The sequence below is a fragment of the Triplophysa rosa genome, linkage group LG23 (genome assembly GCF_024868665.1).
Source record: "Triplophysa rosa linkage group LG23, Trosa_1v2, whole genome shotgun sequence".
Classification (NCBI taxonomy): Eukaryota; Metazoa; Chordata; class Actinopteri; order Cypriniformes; family Nemacheilidae; genus Triplophysa; species Triplophysa rosa.
The window spans coordinates 12230098-12251660 of NC_079912.1; the positions used below are offsets into that span (position 1 = coordinate 12230098).

Below are 21563 nucleotides of genomic sequence, written 5' to 3' on the forward strand. Positions count from 1 at the left end.
GTTCACTGTGCAGACATATTGATAACACCCGTCACCTATTTTTCGTGTAAGAATGTGGCAGAAAGAGTATATAGCACCCATTTAATATGGCTATATAATGGGCATGATATCCCAAACTGTTTATCAAGGTTATGTTTCAGTTTTAATAATGGAATCAGCAATACAATCTGACATACTGCTGTTAATTCAGTTTAAAAAACACCTAAAAGCTTCACTTTTATGCACTAATGCATCTGCCCTAATGTCTTTTCACAGGAGGAGTGTCAGAATTACATCCGAGTGCTGCTGGTCAACGGAGACAGGCTGTTTACCTGCGGCACAAATGCATTCACTCCCATCTGCACCAATCGCACGGTAAAGTAAATGCGTAAACACACTTAATGTAATATAAGAGGTTTTTGTGACCCGATGTGAAGCTAGCTTTGTCTCAAGCTCTCTCCACATTGACCTTTTCTGCGCTGCGTGGGCTGTGTAGCATAGCATGTGGTATTTCCACCAAAGTCTGCGGTTTATCTCAATAAGAGTTTTGTTGACTGAATCAGATCTTGGCCTCAGAGAAAAGCTTTCTAGTGCGTATGTGTCCTTAGTAAAAAAAGTTCACGCTTGTTATGCAGGTATTGTGCAAGCATTTGCACTTTATCTTCGACAAATTTATCCAACGCGTGGCTCGCGGCGCGGTCGCTTGCTATCGCAACAAACGCCACTCAGTGTGGCTGATTGAAAGATGAGCATCTTTTACTGACGTTCCCCATTATTCCCCGTCACAATCTGTAGGTGCAATTCATGCATGTGCATCTCAAATCCCTGAATTTGAATGACCGGATTACTCCTCTATCCTTCAAATGTGATAATGATAATGGCGTTCGGCTGGTAATCGATGACAGTTGATGCTCTTTAAAGAATGGCAGGAAATATTGACTCACAGCTGAATCAGCCCTGGGATTCACCATCCTGAATATCTTGTGTCAGCGGGAAAGGACTCAAGGAAGGCACGTGCACAAAACTCAGTCACTCGCTTCTTTATGTCCTTTTGGCGTCGCCGGTAGGACGTTATCTTCAAATAAACAGCTATCAAGGCTGTTAGGTCACAGCACAAACACAGCTGTCCATGTCCTGAAGAGGCGCCTTTCAATTCTCTCTATTAATGTGCATTTTGGGTAGTGTGTCTGCATCTACTATGACTTGCATCTACTATGACTTCCGAATGCCATTTGTCAGAAGGTGTTCCATCAATAAGCTCCTTTCATCTTTCTTCTCGGCCAGAAAAGGCACATCTTTCAGGCTTTGGCTCGGGCAGAAGTATCTCCCTGGCAGTGCCGCTTCAAAAGGCTGCCTCGTCTTGCCAAACATGCAAATTGTTTCGGTTTGACTGCCAGCTAAATGGGTCCTGAAGGAAGCAGAGAGACTCGCGGAGGTTTTCTTCGAGCCAACATCAAGGATAATCCCCCTTTACATTGATTACACAGGGCAAGTGTTGTGGTAGTCAGCTGCTTGTAAGATAAAAACATTCAAGTGAGGCCACACAGGATCTAAGCTGCCTTCAGGGTAGACTGATACGTTTGTACCCAACAAAGTCAGACTTCCTTCTTATAGGCTCTCTATAGGCATGACATTTCTACCGGCATAAATGTGTTTAGTGCTACTTGGGATAAATTACTGATGTTAAAAACCATTAAGTTGTTATTTTTCCACTAATAGCTTCCAGATGCATATAAAACTGGAAGGGATGAGCACCATTGCTTTATCTGGTTCAGTTATAACATTAATTGGATTTTTCGAGCGTTATGTAGAGTTGGTCGTTTTTCACGGCGAAGGATTTTAATGCCACTGTGTCAGTCTGCCGTTTGTTAAATATTTTTGAATATGATTTGCTCTCAAAAGAGCCGCTGACTGCTTTTTAAATCCCGAAAACTCCACTAATGTCTTCTCCAGTAGTGCAGATGGATAACTGTCAGGGGGTTTCTAAGGCCAGTCATTGCACGTGTAAAGGAACTCGGAAAGCGTATTGAAAAATGTGGACCAACGCGAAAAGTTGCAACTATTTCAATTCCTGTGTTGGCACATCCCTTGTGCTTAATGTATACAATTGTAAATTACCTACCTGTCATGGTAGCTTCTCTTTGCTGGCTAAATGTCACGCTAAGCAAGAATCAGGGCTTTGCTATACTGCACATAAGGACGGAACGGGTGTGTTGCGAACGATTAGCATTTAGCCATTGCAGCCGCCACATGGCGTGACAACCAAGTAATGAGATAAACATTTTTGCCATCTCGCAAAATAGCACACGACACGGCTGGGGGAAGTAGGGCAGGCATCTCTGTTACATTAAATGATTTGAAAACAGAAATAATCTTCATTGCTACATCAACTCCTCTGTAAAATAGCAAAATTAGAACATTTTTGAGATTTCCACCAAATATATCTAATGGATTTTCTCCTCTCAATATCAAAACAAACCGTTAACTAATCTGAAATTATTTTGGTTCAGGCCAGAATTTTTGTTTTCTGTTGATTGTCAAGAACAAATAGACGTGTATAATATATTTTACAGATGTGTTTCTTCTTCCTTTCACTATTTATTTGTTTATTGTCTACTAATAATGTCCAACAATGGATAGTCAGGCATCACATAGTCTCGCGTAGCCAGACCCTCATACTGAAGCCAATACATGGCCAAGGCCCGCCAAAGAGGCCATATGACTGACAGGTAAAGCAACCAATCATGTTTCGTTTTATGCCACGTCATGTTTAGAGGCGTGGAAATGTCAATAACAAAATTATTATAAGTTTATTCCGTGAACCTCACATACTTTTAAGAATTCAGCATTTAGTCGATCGTAATGAATTCTTATAGCAACCGTTGTAAACACGACAGCTAACTTATTAGATTAGGCGGCTTCGTGTTGTTTCCAGGTGGACTGTTAAAGAACGAGACATGCACGTCTCCCGGAAATCCTGTGAAATTCAACCAATCAGATGACGACCTCAAACGTGCTGAAGTGTTTACAGAAAAGTGTACCTTATGCATCAGAAGTTTAGTCAACGGTCCGTGGGCGTGACGTCTGAGACTAGGCATCACATGACATGTTTCCACTATATCTCAAATTATGTATTGTGTTTGATAACATTATGTGGTCAAAATGACATTTTAGGTCATATTTTCATGATAGTCATATTTTAAGACTGAACGTCTTAGACAATGGTAAAAAATCTAGCCTATACATAAAGGGTGTATGAAAAGCTAAATAACTGATACAGGCATGATTACATGTTTCCAGTTCATTTTAATGTGAGCTTCATACAATAAAAAAGTACCAAAAAAGAACAACAACCCATTGAATCTGAAAGATTTTAAAAGGAACAGTTCACCCAAATATGAAAATTCTGTCTTCATTTACTCACCCTCAAGTTGTTCCAAATTTGTTTAAACCAAATTTGTTTTGGTTCTTGGCCACCATTGACTACCATAGTAGGAAATATGTCTTTGTACAATTCTTTGTTCTGTTGAACACAAAACCAGATATTTTGAAGAATGTAGGACATTCAGTTCTGGCGCACCTTGACTACAATTGTAATTTTTCCTACTATGGTGGTTTGGTTACAAGCATTCTTCCAAATATCTTTATCTGTGTTCATCAGAACAAAGAAACCCAAGGGTGAGTAAATCAAGACAGAATTTTTATTTTTGGGTGAACTGTACTTTTAATGAACTTTGCAGGTGAATGTAAACATAACCTGATGTTGATTCTAAATTCACACTCTTTGTCTCTATCATCGCAGCTGACCAACCTCACCGAGGTCCATGATCAGATCAGTGGAATGGCCCGCTGCCCCTATAACCCCCTGCATAACTCCACTGCCCTCATCACTTCCAGCGGGGAACTGTATGCCGCCACGGCTATGGACTTTTCCGGCAGGGACCCAGCTATCTACCGAAGCCTGGGAGGACTCCCGCCTCTGCGCACTGCCCAGTACAACTCCAAATGGCTCAACGGTACGTGTGAGAAAGAGAGATATCATTTAATGTGAATTACTGCAAGAACCCTATTAAAATGTCATTAATAGCAGAATGATGAGGTAACTGTGAAGTTTATGAAAATATGATAACCCTTACCCTTGGAAACCCATTAAAATGTGGTATAATTTGTTTAGTTAAAGATTAGTTGTGTAGTTTCACAGCTACCAGTGGCATTACAATGGACTTTCAAAATTAAAGTTTTTAAACATTCATTTTGTTTAAGTTTCTTATGCTGTTGGTTGGCTGGCTGTGATACTCGAACAAATAAAGCAGTGTTTTGATAATGTCACAAAGCCACATTGTTCACACCTTTCAGAGGAATTAACCTTTAAATGGTTTACTTACAGTTGTCTATGCATGTTGAGTTGGAAAGTATTTTAACATACAAAATTACACACTTTGCCTTTAAAAAGTGAGTGTGTTTTAAAGAACCCCGGTTCTTTAATTATGTAGGGTTTTTTGTGAAAATGCAGACGTGTGACATTTGGTTTTGGCACAGAAGCAAAATACACCTTCCTAACTGCAGAACTCTGATCTCTTCCCTCCAACTCAAAGATATATCTCCACAAAGAATTATCTGAACAGATGTGTTAAAAAAACAAGTTCATACATTATCAGAGAATCTCGACAGAAACTAATTTCACCTGATTTACAGTCAAAGAAAATTGGAAAAATAACTTTTTCCAATTTATTTCTTCCTCCTCGCTTCAAGTTGAGCGCGAATGTGCTAAGCTCCTCATCACAAAAGAAAATTAAACTACTGTCAATCATAACGGCTTTGAATGTGGTAAAGTTGGTCTTGACAGTTGATCTTTTTGCCTTTGAGAAACTCATCTGATCATCAGTTTTGAATGGAGAATGATAATTAAACTCGTACGCTTGCTTTGATCATTTCTCACCATAACCTTTCTCTTCGCCCGTGACAAATGAGTTTGTCCATTACCTACGCAAAAGATTAATACACGCATCTTTCCTGCACTACAAATGATGGGCCAGGAGTCCTGCTCTATGGCATCTGTTATTAATCACTGTCTTTCCATCTCTCTTCGCTGTCAAACTCAGAGCCCAACTTCGTTTCCTCCTATGACATCGGCAACTTCACCTACTTCTTCTTCCGGGAGAACGCAGTAGAACACGACTGCGGCAGGACGGTGTTCTCTCGTGCCGCCCGGGTCTGCAAAAATGACATTGGGGGCCGTTTTCTGTTGGAGGACACCTGGACCACCTTTATGAAGGCCAGGCTTAATTGCTCACGGCCGGGTGAGATTCCATTCAACTACAATGAGCTGCAGGGAACCTTCTTCCTGCCCGAGCTGGAGCTGCTGTATGGAATCTTCACAACTAACGTGTGAGTAAAAGCCACTGTTTGATCCACCATGGGATCCTTCTTCATACTTAGGAAAATTAACTCTGGTTTTATTATTGTAAAAGTGTTGTAAAACCATGTTTTTGGCAGATCGTTTATCATTTGTGTTACTGTAGATTTACCACAAATACCCTGGGTAAACTTTGGTTATTGTGGTGAAACCATGGTAAATGTGTGGTTACTAGCATTTTACTACAAATTAAACCATTTATTTATTTTATTTTTTGTCACTCCAACCTGTATGACTTTCTTCTGCAGAACACAAAAGAAGATATTTTGAATAATGTTGATAACCGAACAACAGCGGTGCCCATTGACCTGCAAGTCTTTCAATAGAAGTGAATAGGTACCGCCATTGTTCGGTAACCAATATTTTTCACAATATCTTCTTTTGTGTTCTGCAGTAGAAAGAAAGTCATACAGCTTTGAAATGAAGAGGGTGAGTAAATAATGTCAGATTTTCATTTTGGGTGAACTACTGTATCACTTTTGCTACTAAGTGCTTTTAGTTACTTTCCACAATGTTTCAATGCTTTAATACCTCAGAGGTCAGCTTATGCACCATTAGTTCGAACAATACTATACATTTTACAAAAGCATAAGGGATGCACTGTCAGCAAAATGCTTTTATTAATTGCATTTAGTTTTGTTGTGAGGTAAATGAGGATACTATGGTTTTTACACCATGTGTTTTAGAGATATTTTAGCTCACTCGCCCTTATCCCTCTGGTAACATAATGCTGTATCACAGTCAGCAATAGACAGATCCATTTTTCACATTATCGCCCCCTATGCTTTAATGATCGGCCGGGTAAAATCTGTCAGGTGTTGTCTGCTTACCTCTCCGACTCTTCTCTTAGGAACAGCATTGCAGCATCAGCAGTGTGCGCCTTCAATCTAAGTGCTGTTACCCAAGTGTTCAGTGGGCCTTTCAAGTACCAGGAGAACTCGCGCTCCGCATGGCTGCCCTACCCCAATCCCAACCCTGACTTCCAGGTAAGCACCCAGTAAATGACAGGTACTAAGATATTTCAGAATGCTTTGTCCCTGACTACTTTAAAATGTTAGTCCAGGGGTTTTGCAGTCTTGGCACGGACCCCCAAGTATGATGATGTGAGGGACCCCCATTCTAAAATTTAAAGGGCATCTATATCTCTATATCTTTTATAAACACCTGATTTATACACTGCAAAAATAATATACAAATCTAAAAATAGTATATGCACTGCTAAATTGTTTGTTTATTTAATTTTCTCATCTAACTTTTTTTATTATTATTATTACATTTATATTTTATGCATTTGGCAGATGCTTTTATCCAAAGCGACTTACATTGCATGATACTATACATTTGTATCTGAGTATGTGCAATCCCTGGGATCCAATCCATGACCTTGGCCTTGCTAGCGCCATGCTCTAACCACTGAGCTACCGGAAAGCTACTGATTTGATCATTCTATGTAGCGTCCACAATGTTTAACACTAAAGTGAAATATTCTTTTGGTTGTTTAGAGCAGAGGACCCCCAGGGGGTTAAATTACATTTAATATATTTAATATAACAATAACTAAAATGTGTTGTTATTTTAATCTCATTTGGTATTTTACTTTATAATTACTTTTTTGACAGTTATTCTCTAGACTTTTAAGGGGACCCCCTGTCACTTCCTTTGCGGCCCCCTAGGGGTCCTCTGCTCTAAACAACCAAAATAATATTTCACTTCAGTGTTAAACATTGTGGACGCTACATAGAATTATCAAATCAATACTTTGAATGCATTTGATTGGCTTTATTTTCAATGCGCTTTATTGTATTGGATAAAAGTATTTGGAAAATGTATAAAGGTAAATCTTTGAACACAAAATCCTCATATTGTCAGTGACCAAGCCGTGCATTACTGCTCCTAAAGCTTCTCCCTTGGCTGTTAATTTCCCTTCATTTCCATGTCTTAGCACCTCTCATAAATGTGTTAATAAAGTTGCAAGATAATAAAAATTTTGGCAGTACAATTACAGTGATAAGAGCTAATAAAGCCTTAATTCATCTCCTGAGGAGTGTTGTCATTTCAAATAACTTCATCACAGTGAGTTTAAGGAGCTTTGAGTTTTTTATAAACCTGCTTTATAAAAATCTATGCTCAAAGACAAACTCTAGTGGTTATTGTGCTTAAATAATAAGATTGAGAAACGTATCTGTCTCTAAAATCTCCTTACCTTAAGTGGCTGGCAATAGCTTCATAGCTAGGAGGTAAATGGAGGGCAGTTAAGTGTATTAGAGTAATAACAGAGGATCTGCGCTGATTTTGGGGGAATTATGTGGAGTGGATTTAAACATTATGAAATGTGTTCAAGAGAGCAGAAAGTAGTACAGTCTTATTAGAAGCAGTATAAAATTAGTCAAAATACTTAAAGGTGAAGCGTGTAATATTTTTGAAATTTACATACTTTTCTCTATTCTAGCTGTAGATAAAAAGAAAGCGAAATCTGCAGATTCTGTGTGTGCCTGCCGTGACCCTTCAAGAAGCTTTTTTAAAATGGTTTGCCCACCATATCTAAACCTTTTAAGAAACCGTCTCATGGGCATTCATTTAATTTTTGAATAAGCAAAATCTAAGTGTATCGTCAGGCTTATTAAAGCCGATCTCTGTGTGACCCGATAATTACATGTCATGCGTCCAGGAGAGAGGAAAAACTCTTCCTTCTTTTCCCCTCGAAGGAAACGGCTTTGAACCATAGAGTTTCATGGTCTGCAGGAGTCACACTTTATCTCGTTCACTGTGACATCTTCATCAAGCATTTGTCCATGTTATAGAGGCCAGATTTACGAGCCTCGAATTCATGGCTTCCGGCTTGAATGGAAAATGGCCTGCCGTATATTCCGTTCCTGAAAGACCAACATGCACCGCATTTAAGTAGAAATATGCCTATAGTGATCCTCAGCTGATTGATGTTGATTACATGTGATCCAGGATATAGAGTACAGGTTTCGTGAGGCCGGCTGGATTGTTTTGCCACATGAACTCTTATTCATGGAGGAAAACTGGTCATTTTGGTGAACTGAAGTCATCTTACTGCAAGTGCTTGCCGCACTTCTCTTTTCTTATTGCACATAAGCAACATCTGACAATTTTACAATGTGAAATCCAATCAATGATGGTTATTGTCACAGATGGTCTGTGGTCATTAGCAATATGTTTGAATTTGGCAAAGAAAAGAAATCACAACGTTCCTTTATTTAACATTTTTTAAAGGATGTTAATCCTGTTTTTGTATTTTCTCTTTCAGTGTGGCACTATAGATTATGGCTCCTATGTCAATCTAACCGAGAGGAACCTGCAAGATGCTCAGAAGTTTATTCTGATGCATGAGGTGATACAGCCCGTCGTTCCCGTGCCGTATTTCATGGAGGACAACGTGCGCTTCTCCCATGTAGCTGTGGATGTAGTGCAGGGCAAAGACATGCTCTATCACATCATTTATCTAGCCACAGGTATAGTACCACAACACCTCTTTGTAGAGAGCAAATGTAGCATTCACATCCATTTCCATCTTATATAGAGTGAATGAAATAAGCAGAGCAGAGCCAAAGAGCATTAGATATACCTAACTTATGAAGGTTAATGGAGTTGGAGTATAAAGTCAGTAGAGCGCAGTAGTAGGGTTCCGGAAGTATAAATCCCATTTATTTTCTATATAAAGACATTTTATTTTTAAGAGATTTTTAATGATAATTACGCTGTCAAGACAGAGCCAGGATGAGCTGTGACATTGTGACAAGTGATGGTACATGCTTTTGTCGAGCTATGATTTTAGATTCAATTTTTATTGTTAAATAACTGAATTCCCAGTAAAGAATTACAATATTCGTAATAGAGAGAACTTTTTTGGATCCACTGATCAGGAAAGTTGCTGTTACATGGTAATAAGAATAGCATCACGTAAACTCAGCAGTGACTCCAATGTGTATCTGTTTGCATTTTGCTAAGTTTGTAATGTTGAGAGTCATTCAGATTGGTTTGGTTAATGGTGTGGAACTCAAGGAATCTTTATGGGAAAAATTCAAAGGAAAATCTTTGGAACCAAAGATGCCGAAAAAGTCTATGCTGCACTTAATTGGCCAAATATAAATGTGTACCAAGAAATAGCATTTTGTTGCTGTCGCTGCAGAATTGCTGCTTTGCACGGTAAACTGCAAGTCAGAGGTGGAAAGTTTTCTGTCAGGTACATTTTCAACCCAGGTAAAAAATAACACTTTATTTAACTACACCCAGTACACTTGCATAAGTGTACTTAAAGAGCTTTATTATCACACATCAAGTTCGTACTTAATATACAAAAAAAAGTTGTTTTGTACTTCTATTCATGGTGTATTAAAATAGCACAGTTACAGTAAACTTAGATCTTAAGTTCATCTAAAAAAAGTACTAATGTCATGACTCAGTAGGAATAAGAAATTCGGAGACTCAAATGCGGGAAAAAAGGGTTTATTTGAACACACAACTGTCCACCGGACCAGCTACAGGTACCTCGTGAGCCCGTGGGGAGATGACTCGACCCAGCGGCACTCACGGTAAGAACAGTAATAGAATCCAAACAGTAGCAACCTTGACTCTAACGGAAGCTCGGCGGGGAGGGGTCTCGACCCGCTGGCAGAATCCGGATGACTGTGGTGATCCCTTGTGAGGCGATGCCGGGAGGTGAAGAAAGCGGAGGTCCGAGACGCCAGAGAAACTGAGGAGGTACAGGGGAGAAGAGAGTAGCCAAGAGCAACAAGACACTGGAGCAATACAAAAACAAATAAACACGACTAAGAGATACTAAGACTATGACAAAAAACCTGAACAAGACTGTGGCAGTCAGTGCTGGCATTACACACGCAACGGTCTGACAAAAGACAAGAAAACAAGAGGGCTTAAATAGAGGGGACCTAATCAGCGGGGAATGAACAACAGGTGAATAATAATAAGGAACCAGGGGGGACTGCTAATTAGGGACGAGCAACAGGAGTGTAGGTGATGAGGTGATGGAAACCCGGTGAGAGGAAAGCCTGAAGGGGAGACACGGGGACAGGGCTAATGACGTAGACACAAAACACGTGGAGAACCACCAAAACGATTCCACAAGAGTTTGACAAAACAAAACAAACACTCACACCAGACAAGAAGGTCACGACAAGACTGAGATCACGACATTTAAATACTATTTTTTGTAGATTACGCACAATTAATTAGTGTGTAAAAATAGAGCACTTTTTAGTTTTTAGAGTACATTTCTAATGTATTTTTTAAATGCATTTAAGTTTAGAAGAACACATAAAATGTATTTATGAAATATAGTGAAGTAAAAAGTATGATATACTGTATATACCTTATAATGTAGTGAAGTGTTTTACTTTCCAGAAAAAATGTCCACCTCTGACTGTCAGTGATCTGATCTGTGATCTAAATAAACACAAAAATCTTGTATTTTAAAATCTGATCTATGCCTCTTACGGTACATACACACTTATGTATCTAAAAAATGTGAATGCATGTGTCATTATTTGCTTTTTGAAATCCGCCCACGTAAGATATTACCAATCATCAGTCTATTTACACTGAACACAGACATGGGCCGCTCACAAACCGAAATGCAAACAGCTGAAAGTTAAGAGAACAGATCTCAGCGTTAAAGCTTGTAGTCTAAAAGCAATCCGTAAATCCCATGTGGCCATCTTCTCATTAAACCCTCTGCTTATTAGAATGTTACTTTTACTGTCAAAACTTACGTCCGCATTGCCATAAGGGGGAAGCGCAGGGGGAAACTGACTCGAGTAATTGGTGGTCCATTTGAATCACTGGCCTTTGAAGCGAGCAACAGTTGGTCACCAGGCTGAAAAACAGCATTAGACACATAGCAGCACTGAAACATCAAAGGCAGAATGTTCTTACATGGAGACCAATGTACTGTAAGCTCCCATTTGTTCTCCAGATGCACATCACAGACCCGGAAAGCTCTGAGTCTGTCTGTTTTGGATGAAAAACACAGAACGTCTCGTTACCTGTCAAAAGGATGAGCACAGGACAACACTTGTTGTAAAACAGATAAACGTGTTAATTGGAATAAGACACTTATTAGCTTGTTAAACATAAACACACCGGAGAATCTCGGTTAAAAAGAATTGCCGATCAGTGTTGACTTTGATTTTTGATTTTTGGTATCCACCAACTGTTTGAGGTCATTGGCAGGCGTCAACACCAAATGCTGATATAAGTAATAATGCTGATATAACTAATAATGAAAACATAATAATGTTTTCATTGTCTGCCCACTTTGAAAATCAATTAGATTGCAATATAAAGACATGAAAGTCCAGATGAAAAGATTTCAGATCCTCTATAAATCCTCTGGAATGGCACGTACTGTTCTGCGGTGCTGTGTTTATAGCGTTCAACTCAATTCAATTCATGCCAGACAATAATAGCTTGAAGTGTGAGGAACGTAGCTGGAATTTCACAGCTGAATGGAATGAAATAGAACACTGAAGGCTGATTTGACAAGGGCAATGGCCTAATCAGTGGCTCTTGTAGTATCTAAAAGTTCATTGTCCCGTGTTGTATGGCTCCTATAAAGCATTTGAAAGAGCACTTTGAAGTGCACACAAGATTAACAGCAAACACTCCGAGGATAAAATAGATATTACATGGGTTATCGGCCCAATCGCTCTTTATGACATTATGAGACCGGTGAATGGCTTGAATCTCGCAGTCGCTCAAACCGCATGCTCCATCGAGGGGTACGCGTAACTTTCCAAAAGGTGATTCCCACTATAATTCTGCCCTCCTTTCGGCTACACAAAAGCCACCCTTTGGAGAAGATAATGAATCTTCTCTAGAGAGCAGCCGGCCCGTTTGCCCTTTCTGATCCAAATAGCACATCCATATTTAACTTGACAGCCCAGGTGGCACTTTTCGGAGTTTCATGTGATTGGCGAGATCTGAGGTCATTCTTCTCCGCTGCTTCTCTGACATCATTTCCTTCTAATCTCACTAGGTCGTCAGAGTCCATATGTTCTCTTATTCTTTTCCCTTGCAGTTTTAACATTTTCTCTCTTTCTTTTTACTTGCCAGATTATGGCACCATTAAGAAGGTGCTCTCTCCGCTGAACCAGACCATGGGCAGCTGTTTGCTGGATGAGATTGAGCTCTTTCCCCTCAAGAGGAGGCAGCCGATCCGCAGCCTGCTCATACTTCACAGCCGCAGTGAGCTATTTGTGGGAGTCAGGGACCAAGTCATCAAAATCCCCCTGATGCGCTGCAACTTCCACAAGTCCAGAGAGTGAGTACTGCATACTTTCTGATATGCGTGCTGTAGATATGCAACATTTCATAAACGTTTTAAGTTTCTTATTCGCAAAAAAATACAAATTGCGTCATTCCCCATGTAACATAACCGTATTTCTTTACCGTAACCACATTCTAGGAAGTTGTTTATGACATCGTTTCCACACCGTTTTTCTATACAGTGAGAGTGAATGGTGACCTTGGCTGCCAAGCAAGATTTTCAGTGAATAATGACTTTAATTTTAGTCTTGTCCAAGCTTTCGTACATAGCTTGAGATGACTTAAAGTACAGTATAGCAAACGGTCATGGACATTTATGATTTTTATTGTCCATTTCGGAAGTTTATAGATGCTGATCATCATCTAATTTTATTTTATGGAAGAGAGCTGTGTAAATGCTCCTGTGAGAATCTCTTTTTGAGGAGATTATTGCGCTCGGTCTCATTGTGCACAATTCATCAGTGCATGTTGCTTGCATTACAAAAAAAAGGTTAAGAAAAGGACAATTCATCGAAAATGTATTTTATTATTTATTCACACTATGTCATTTTAAACCGGTATGACTTTCTTTCTTCTGCAGAACACAAAAGAAGATATTTTAAAGAATGTTGATATGCGAACAACATTGATCCCCATTGACTTCCATTGTATAGACACAAAACCACTGAGACATTTCTCAAAATATTTTCTTTTGTGTTCTGCAGAAGAAAGAAAGTCATACAGGTTTGAAATGACCCGAGTGTGAATAAATGATGCAGAATTTTCATTTTTGGGTGAACTATCCCTTTAAACATCCCAAACTTTTTCCACCCTACATTACTGCAGCTGTTTATTCAGTCACAGCTGAATCTTCTGTTTCACTTGTAAGTACTTCAGATGGAAACAAATCCATTGCAAATGCCTTTTCATGTTGTATTTAATAATACTTAAATGTAGATTATACACGATAAATGATACTGCTAATCTCACTGGTGCTTGCCTGCATCTTCATTTTTCACCAGAGCAGAATAACGTTTATGTCAGAAGGATCCACTACCACAGGGCAACAAAGAACAATCATCGTGTTTGACATTATGCCTCAAGGCCATCGTATCAAGTGCACTTCTCTAATCTCTTTTCGTAAAAGGGAGATGGCAACATGTTCATCATTACTCCATTTGCATTCCAATGAAAAGCGCAGAGTTAAGTGAATATGGGGACAAGTTTTTGCCTGATGAGCTTTTTATATCCTGTTAAGTGGTTTAGAGGTGGGAGAAGTCAATTGAGAGCACCTCTGTGCTTTTGTGATACAAAGGAGGAAAGCTCACATGCACATTTTTGTACATAAACACCCACATGCCATAATGGAGCCCTTTAGAAGTGCCTGTTGGCATTCACTTTGCAGGACTGATCATAATTTTGTGTCTCTGTACTCCACACATTGCATTGTATGTGTGTCTTACGGCTGTGATGGGGATGTGTGATATGAGCTTGTGAAGCTTGTGGTCTCAAGGCCGTTCTCTGTGAATGCAATCAAGTTAACAAGACTCGATGGAAAAATCAATGGATTAAGTGACGGCAAGGCAAACAATATTACTAATACGAATGAATACATTTTCTGTAGAGTGTTTTACTGTTTTACTTCCTAATAGCATTCAAAAAGTCTTATTGTACTTTACTTTACTTTACTTTTATGCATTTGGCAGACATATACATACAGTAAATCTAAATATGAATCATATAAAATAATATTTTTTTTAAGTTGGTTTTCAAAATGTTTACTGTCCCATTTTACGGTTTTGTTAACTACCCATGTATATCATTATTAATAATCATTATTATTTTTTGTTGTATAAATATATATTATTATTATTTAAATCTCATGTGGATGTCATAGGACCATAAAATGCTTGTAATATAGATCCTTCATGAGACGTATGTGCCTGGCCCAAGGTTAACTTCCGTTCGGTGTTAGGTTATAAAAAATATTTATATTTAATTTGGTAACACTTTACTTAAATAATGCATTATAAAGGGTTATTAAAGGGTATGATTATTATATTATAATTGTTTATAATTTGTGTTGTAATACATTAATATGTTGTTGTAAAGAATTATAACCAAATTAAAGGAGTAGTTCACTTTAAATAAGTACCCATTGACTTTCCATGGTAGGAATAAAAATTACCATGGAAAGTTAATGGGGGCTTATTTTAAAGTGAACTACTCCTTTAAAAATGCAAAGTGTAACAATGAGTTAATAAGTGTTATAATGTATTAACTGCAGTGACAATTATTCATAAGACATTACAGTGCATTATAAGGTGCATTACAAGCCATAATTAATACATTAAAACTACCTTTATAATATATATATATATATATCTATAACTATACTCAACAGTTATAGATTCTTTGCAGAGGTCTGCCGGAAGTTAAGTTTGGGCCACATAACGTTTGTTTATGTTGCTGCCGCTGAAACCATCTACTGTATATCTTTCTCTTTATATGCATTCATAGCTAGCTTGCTAATGCTATCTGCTACGTAACTTGTTATTTTTCCCTGATGTCCAAGATTTAAGGTTTTATTGTTAAATTTACATTAGCTTTCTCTGCAAACATGCAGTTTGATATCTTTGTAAGCATCTTTTCTTCCTCCCTCTCTCAGAGCCTGTGTGGGGGCCAGAGATCCGTACTGCGGCTGGGATCTGGTCCTTAAAAAATGCACCACCCTGGAAGAGAGCGTCAGCATGAGCCAATGGGAGCAGAGCATCACAAAGTGTCCTGTGAGTTTCTAGACTGCACCACAATCATTCACACGGCAGCTCAGACTTCTAAGCCAAGTGTTTTTTCACCGATGCTACCCATGCTCATTCAGTTCGCCGGTGAAGAACAATGACAAATGGTTCTGTCGCTACTTGAACATCAGTCCTGCAGTATCAGATTTTTCTCATAACAGCAGCCAGTCTTAGTAGAGTTTTAGAACAGTGTTGAGATGTTGAGGACACATTACAGGTGATATAAGGACAGTTCTGACAGATGACAAATGGCAATGCAGATCTAATATGCTTCTTATTTCACAGTAAAGAGAAAATTCCCTCTGTGCACGAAAAGAAAATGTTAAAGCCGGGAGCGTCATGCACCTGTTTTTGTGTGCGGAGGCTTCAGTGCAATGTTCTAGGTGATGTATGTTTATAAATTCCAAGTGAAATTCACAGCTGTATTTTAGTTGTATTGTAAAGAATTGCTTTGGCATTTGGATAATAACATTTTTTCTAGTTCATAAGGAAAGTCATGGGTGGATGCTGCCAGTATTTTTGCTGTTGATTTGCTTATACTGTAGATGCAATTATTCAGTATTAGATAGGTTGAGTTATCTTTAAAATTTACTTGGCTCCAAATATGAGATGGTACTTTACCATTAGATTGATTTTGTGTGATGTTTCTGATAAAGACTACTAACAAAAACAATCTCCACAGATTATAAACATCCAGCTGGGCAGGAAATAGAGACACAGCATGTGTGTGGAAACAAAAACCACAGAAATTGCCATTAGCAATCATTTTGTTGAGAAGCATTCTTTGGTAACATGGGTTTGTATTCCCATACTCCCTTATTTGTAACGTGTGCTCCTGCCTCAGGCCAACCAGCCTGTACATCAACACCACACTTCTTTGTCCAATCCATCAACTCTCTCTCTCTCTCTCTCTCTCTCTCTCTCTCTCTCTCTCTCTCTCTCTCTCTCTCTCTCTCTCTCTCTCTCTCTCACTCTCTCTCTCTCTCTCTCATTTATATCATTAGCACCGCACGCCCATTCCACTGACCTTTCACAAATCTCATCTAGTGCCGGTATCGATTCTACTTTTGTAGTGCCAAATAAACACTAATTGTGTTTCACGCATCAATTTTTGAATATTGACAAACGGGCATGACGGCTTTGCTTGTTTTACATTCTAAAGGTTGCATGTGGCATACTGACAAATGCTTATTCTCAAGCACAAATACACACACACCTACAGACACACATATATTTTTTTTTCTAGGCAATGTGACAGACTCTCAAGGTCTTTAGGTAAAAGACCTTGCAGCTTGTAGCTGTTGCTGAGAAATGACATTTTGTGTAATAGCGTGTCGCCTCCCACGCTGCCTGAAGAACACAGAAAAGCAGCATGGGATTGTAAAACACACACTGGGAAGTGTTAAAGTGTGGGAAGCTTACAGTAGATCTTAGAGTCATTAGAACGCATGTTTAATATCGATGCCCAACTATAATTAAAATGTTGGTTGCTCGTGTTGTTTACATATGTTAAGATGGGGATGTTCTTTGTTGTGGGAAACTACAATCAGAAGTAATGTGTTGAGCTGTGCTAAAATCTGCATCTCATTGCTTTTTCCAACCTGTTCGGTTACATACATTTTTGGTTACCAAACCTAATTTTAAAAATGCACTTTATAAATACAGTGACTTTAATGCAGATCCATGATAAACGTTCAATTCGTATTTTTATTGTAATGTAAATATACACTCTCAGAAAAAAGGTACAAAAGCTGTCACTGGGGCGGTACCCTTTCAAACAGTACACACGGTAAAAAATCCTGGGGCACCAGAACAATACAATAGTGACCGATTGCAGAACAGCACCGTATCTCGAAAAATTCTGTCATGGCTCTGCTTCCTTAGTCAAGTTTTACTTGGTCCTGTAGCAGAGCCATGACAAAGTCTTTGGTTATGTGTGGAGAGAAACATATTATTGTCCGTTTGACAATAATATACGTTCTCTCCAGTGTCTTGTCATTGGCCCCATTCCTCTCGTTTCCTCGTTATCTTTCCCTGAGTGTTTAATGTCCCACACCTGCCCCATGTCGTTATCCCTCGTTTGTCAATCCCTATATATACCCTCATGTTTCTTTGTCTTGTTGCTCGTGGATTGTACTACGTCTGTACTGTGTACTGTGTTTGGATCAGATGCGTGTCCGCTTGTGCCTCGTGTATGACGTTGTGACAGTGTGCTCTGTGTTGTCAAGTCAAGTCTAAGTAAGTGAGTTATATCAGTTTGTTGTTTTTGTATTGTTCTTGTCGAGTGTGATCCCGTTTGTTCCCTGCCTTAGTTCAGTTATTCCCCATCGTGGGTGTTTTGTTTTGTTCCTTTGTTTTGTTTAATAAATCATTTGTTAACCCCTTCATTGCCACTGCCTGCCTGCTATTGGGTTCTTTCCTCCACACCCGTGACAAATTCATGTAAAATTACATGTTTTTCTTGTAAATTTGCAGTCTTTTTCTGTAATTTGACATTTTGTATTTGAAAAATCTGTAAAATTACATTTTTTTTACAGTGCACTTTTGCACTTTAAGAGAGTGCACAGTTTTGCACCTTAGAGGTACACGCTTTACGTGGCTGTACATCACTTGTCATACTTTGGTTGAAAATCATTAAAGAATTGGATTAAGAAACCAACAAGAATACAAATACTACATCTGAGGTTGCAACTGTAAGTAGAGCAGTGTTGGGTGTAACTGGTTACTAAGTAATTAGTTACTGTAATTTAATTACTTTTCCCTTGAAAAAGTAAAGTAAGGGATTACTCTTATTTTTTTCTGTAATTTAATTACAGTTACTTCTGATGTAATTAAACTAAATACTTTGTGTAATATGTGTATGCAATAGTGGAATTGACATCAAAATTCAAAGTCTAACTTTAAAATCCTTGCTTTAATGTATAATTCTCACATTTGTAATACTTTGGTCAGTTAATAAGAGAACTTTATGTAGTTTAATATTATTTGATTGAATGAATTAAATAAGCCCTTGCATGTCTATCCTTAAATCACTTAACTAATCCAGGTTGATGTAGGATATAGAAAGTAATTAGTAATAAGTAACTAAATACTTTTTGGAGAGAGTAATTTGTACAGTAATCTAATTACACTATTGAATATGTAATTAGTAACTAGTAATTAATTACTTTTTCAGAGTAACTTACCCAACACTGAAGTAGAGTATTCATTTAAAAGTAAAGAACCTCTGTGATCGTGTCCAGGTGATTGAAAATGATTGACTCGTCCTGAATGACTTTAGCAGAACACAGTTGGAGGCACGCTTCATTCACTAAACCCATCTGGAGCCTGAAATAGTATAGAAATAAACCCGAAACTAAGTTTGTTTTTCAAAAAAAATATTGTAACTTACTGTTAACCTCAAACTGCTGTAAACCACATCTGTATTTGAAGAGCAAGTCAGGACTTTGAACTTGGGAAATGGGACTCGCATTTGGTGTATTGAAAGAGCACAAACAATTTCTATCCACACAGACGGTCATTTATTCAGCGCCGTTCATAATGCACTCGCATTTTTTTCCACAGAAGCAGTCGCGTTTGATTCGCTAGACAGCATTACCGTCTCCTTTTGTACACAAAACATGTTGTTCTGTATCTGATACCTCAGATGTTAATAACCAGAGTGCAATAGCAATATTACATTAGCTATTCATTTGTACACTCTCAAATAATGACTCAGATGAAAGTATTGGCTCATTGTAAAGCGAGTTCATTTTCTCAACAAGGAGCCTGTGCTGTTTTCAACTATCGCAAATCTAATATGCCCAAGCTATGTTTTAGTTATTCATCTAATAACTGGCAAATGTGACCTTATCTGCAGTAATCATCTTTCTCACATTCAGTCTACCTAGTTCCGCACCTGTTTATTATTCATGTGTGCTGTGTCTTTTGTGTATGGTTTGTGTATGTGTCTAGGTGAGGAACGTGACTGTGGATGGACATTTTGGCAGCTGGTCAGGATGGAAAGCTTGTAGTCATAGTGATGGAGGCAGTGTTGGTTCGTGCCAGTGTCGGACACGAGAATGTGACAGTCCAAGCCCTCAGTGTGGAGGACAACCTTGCCAAGGAATTAGTGTCGAGGTGGCAAACTGCTCCAGGTATGCAATGTCCTACAAATGTGCATACACAAAGACTGATGACACATGGCGTTGACGCCAAGCCAACATTAGCGGGTGTAGAAGAAAAATCAAAGCTTTTTCACAAACATCTTTATTATGAAATCATCTCAAACTGTGCTTAGACTAAAGTCTGCTTTAGTATTGTAATTCTATTGTAATTTTTAACAAATTATTACTTTTTTTAACGATATTAAAAGGATAGTTCACCCTAAATTAAATTTCTGTCATGATTTACTCGCAGAAGATATTTTGAAGAATGTTGGTAACCGAACGATGGCGGTATCCATTCACTTCTATTGTATGGACACAAAACCAATGCAAGTCAATAGGCACCATCAAAATATCAAAAAAAAATTGTGTGTTTTGCAGAAGAAAGAAAGTCATAAAGGTTTGAAATGACAAGAGGGTTAGCAAATTGTTGGGTGAAAAAAAGAAAATATGAGAACAAAAAAAGAGTGGATACTTACAGATGACGTTTTAGACTATTTAAAAACACTTCCCTGAAATTGTTTAACCCATTAATTCTTCTACTTGTCATTGTTTAGTATTTTTTTAATATGCACAGTGTCCGCTCAGGAAACCTGTTTAAAACAGTTTTCTGCTATTTTATTTGATGACGCTTTAGTGGTGCAGACATGACAAACTCACCTAAGAACTCACAGTTCCCTAAGCAATAAAAGAGCAAACGCTGAGCAAGATGATTTCTTTGATTTTGGGAATTTTAATTATACTTATAATTATACTTATAATACTTATAATTTTATATTATCCTTTCTGCAACACAGCATTGTAAACTAGCATAGAACGATCCTAACTGAGATCCTCAGCTAACAGACTGAATGTCAAATTAAAGCAACCAGCTGTGCCACTGTTTGCTTAGTGATTAAATCTGTGATATAAATCTGTCATCAGGAATGGAGCCTGGACACCGTGGACGGCCTGGGCTCCATGCAGCACCAGCTGCGGAATCGGATTCCAGGTCCGACAACGCTCTTGCAGCAACCCCACCCCTCGTCATGGAGGACGGGTGTGCGTGGGCCAGAACCGCGAGGAGAGGTGAGGAAAACCAAACATCAATGATGACAAAAAAACCAACAACATTTCTTTCATTCTCACCTGTCGTGCATGTTGTTGCTGTGATTGTGTGAGCTGTAACGAATGTATGCGGCTCATTTTATTGCTCTTTTATTACTCGTCCTATTATAGAATGCTCGTCTCCAGAAAGCTTGTTAGTGCATAACTACCGTCATGCAAACCAAACGCCTGAAGGTGTCAGTGTGAGGGTCTTCTTTTTCTGGCCTGTAATTTGTGTGACTGACATCCAATTAAAAGTAAACATACTAAGGCTTCATAATTACAGAGTTCGCACCCACAGACTCAACACACACACACACACACACACACGCTCACACACACACACACATGTTGGGTTTCCATGTTTTATGGGGACATTCCATAGACGCAATGGTTTTTATACTGTACAAACTGTATATCATATTCCCTACCCCTAACCCACCCCCTAACCCTAACAATCACACACAACTGTCTGCTCTTTAAGATTTTCAAAAAAGTTAATTCTGTATGATTTATAAGCTTGTTTCCTCATGGGGACCAAAAAATGTCCCCACAAGGACAAGGATTTTGGATATTGCCATCTTTGTGGGGACATTTTGTCCCCATACCGTAGGGTTTACCCTTCCCACACGCACACACACACGCACACACACACACACACACAGAGGCATTGTGGGTATGATGCTGTGGCACCTAATCATGGCAGAATTATGTTTAAACTGCACCACGCTGAGAATGTGTGAGGTTTCTAAGCAACAGTGTTGTGCAGCTGAAAAATTAGACCTGAAGTGGGGGGATGAAGGCAAGCAGAGAGAGAAGCATCTGGTGAAAACAGTTGTGGTCCCTGGG

General features: G+C 38.7%; 1 protein-coding gene across 2 annotated transcripts in view; it reads left to right on the forward strand.

The window, feature by feature from the left end:
• Positions 1-21563, forward strand: part of sema5a (sema domain, seven thrombospondin repeats (type 1 and type 1-like), transmembrane domain (TM) and short cytoplasmic domain, (semaphorin) 5A) — a 109097-nt gene that overhangs the window by 55368 nt on the left and 32166 nt on the right. For both annotated transcript variants that reach the window (XR_008961856.1, XM_057323008.1), the window contains exons 6-14: positions 256-354; positions 3782-3995; positions 5082-5367; positions 6246-6381; positions 8670-8874; positions 12494-12701; positions 15354-15471; positions 19438-19619; positions 20553-20696. Coding sequence is in view for 1 of the 2 variants with exons in the window: in XM_057323008.1 (XP_057178991.1) it covers positions 256-354; positions 3782-3995; positions 5082-5367; positions 6246-6381; positions 8670-8874; positions 12494-12701; positions 15354-15471; positions 19438-19619; positions 20553-20696 (1592 nt within the window). In the remaining variant the exon portion in view is untranslated. The remainder of the gene's footprint in view (positions 1-255; positions 355-3781; positions 3996-5081; positions 5368-6245; positions 6382-8669; positions 8875-12493; positions 12702-15353; positions 15472-19437; positions 19620-20552; positions 20697-21563) is intronic.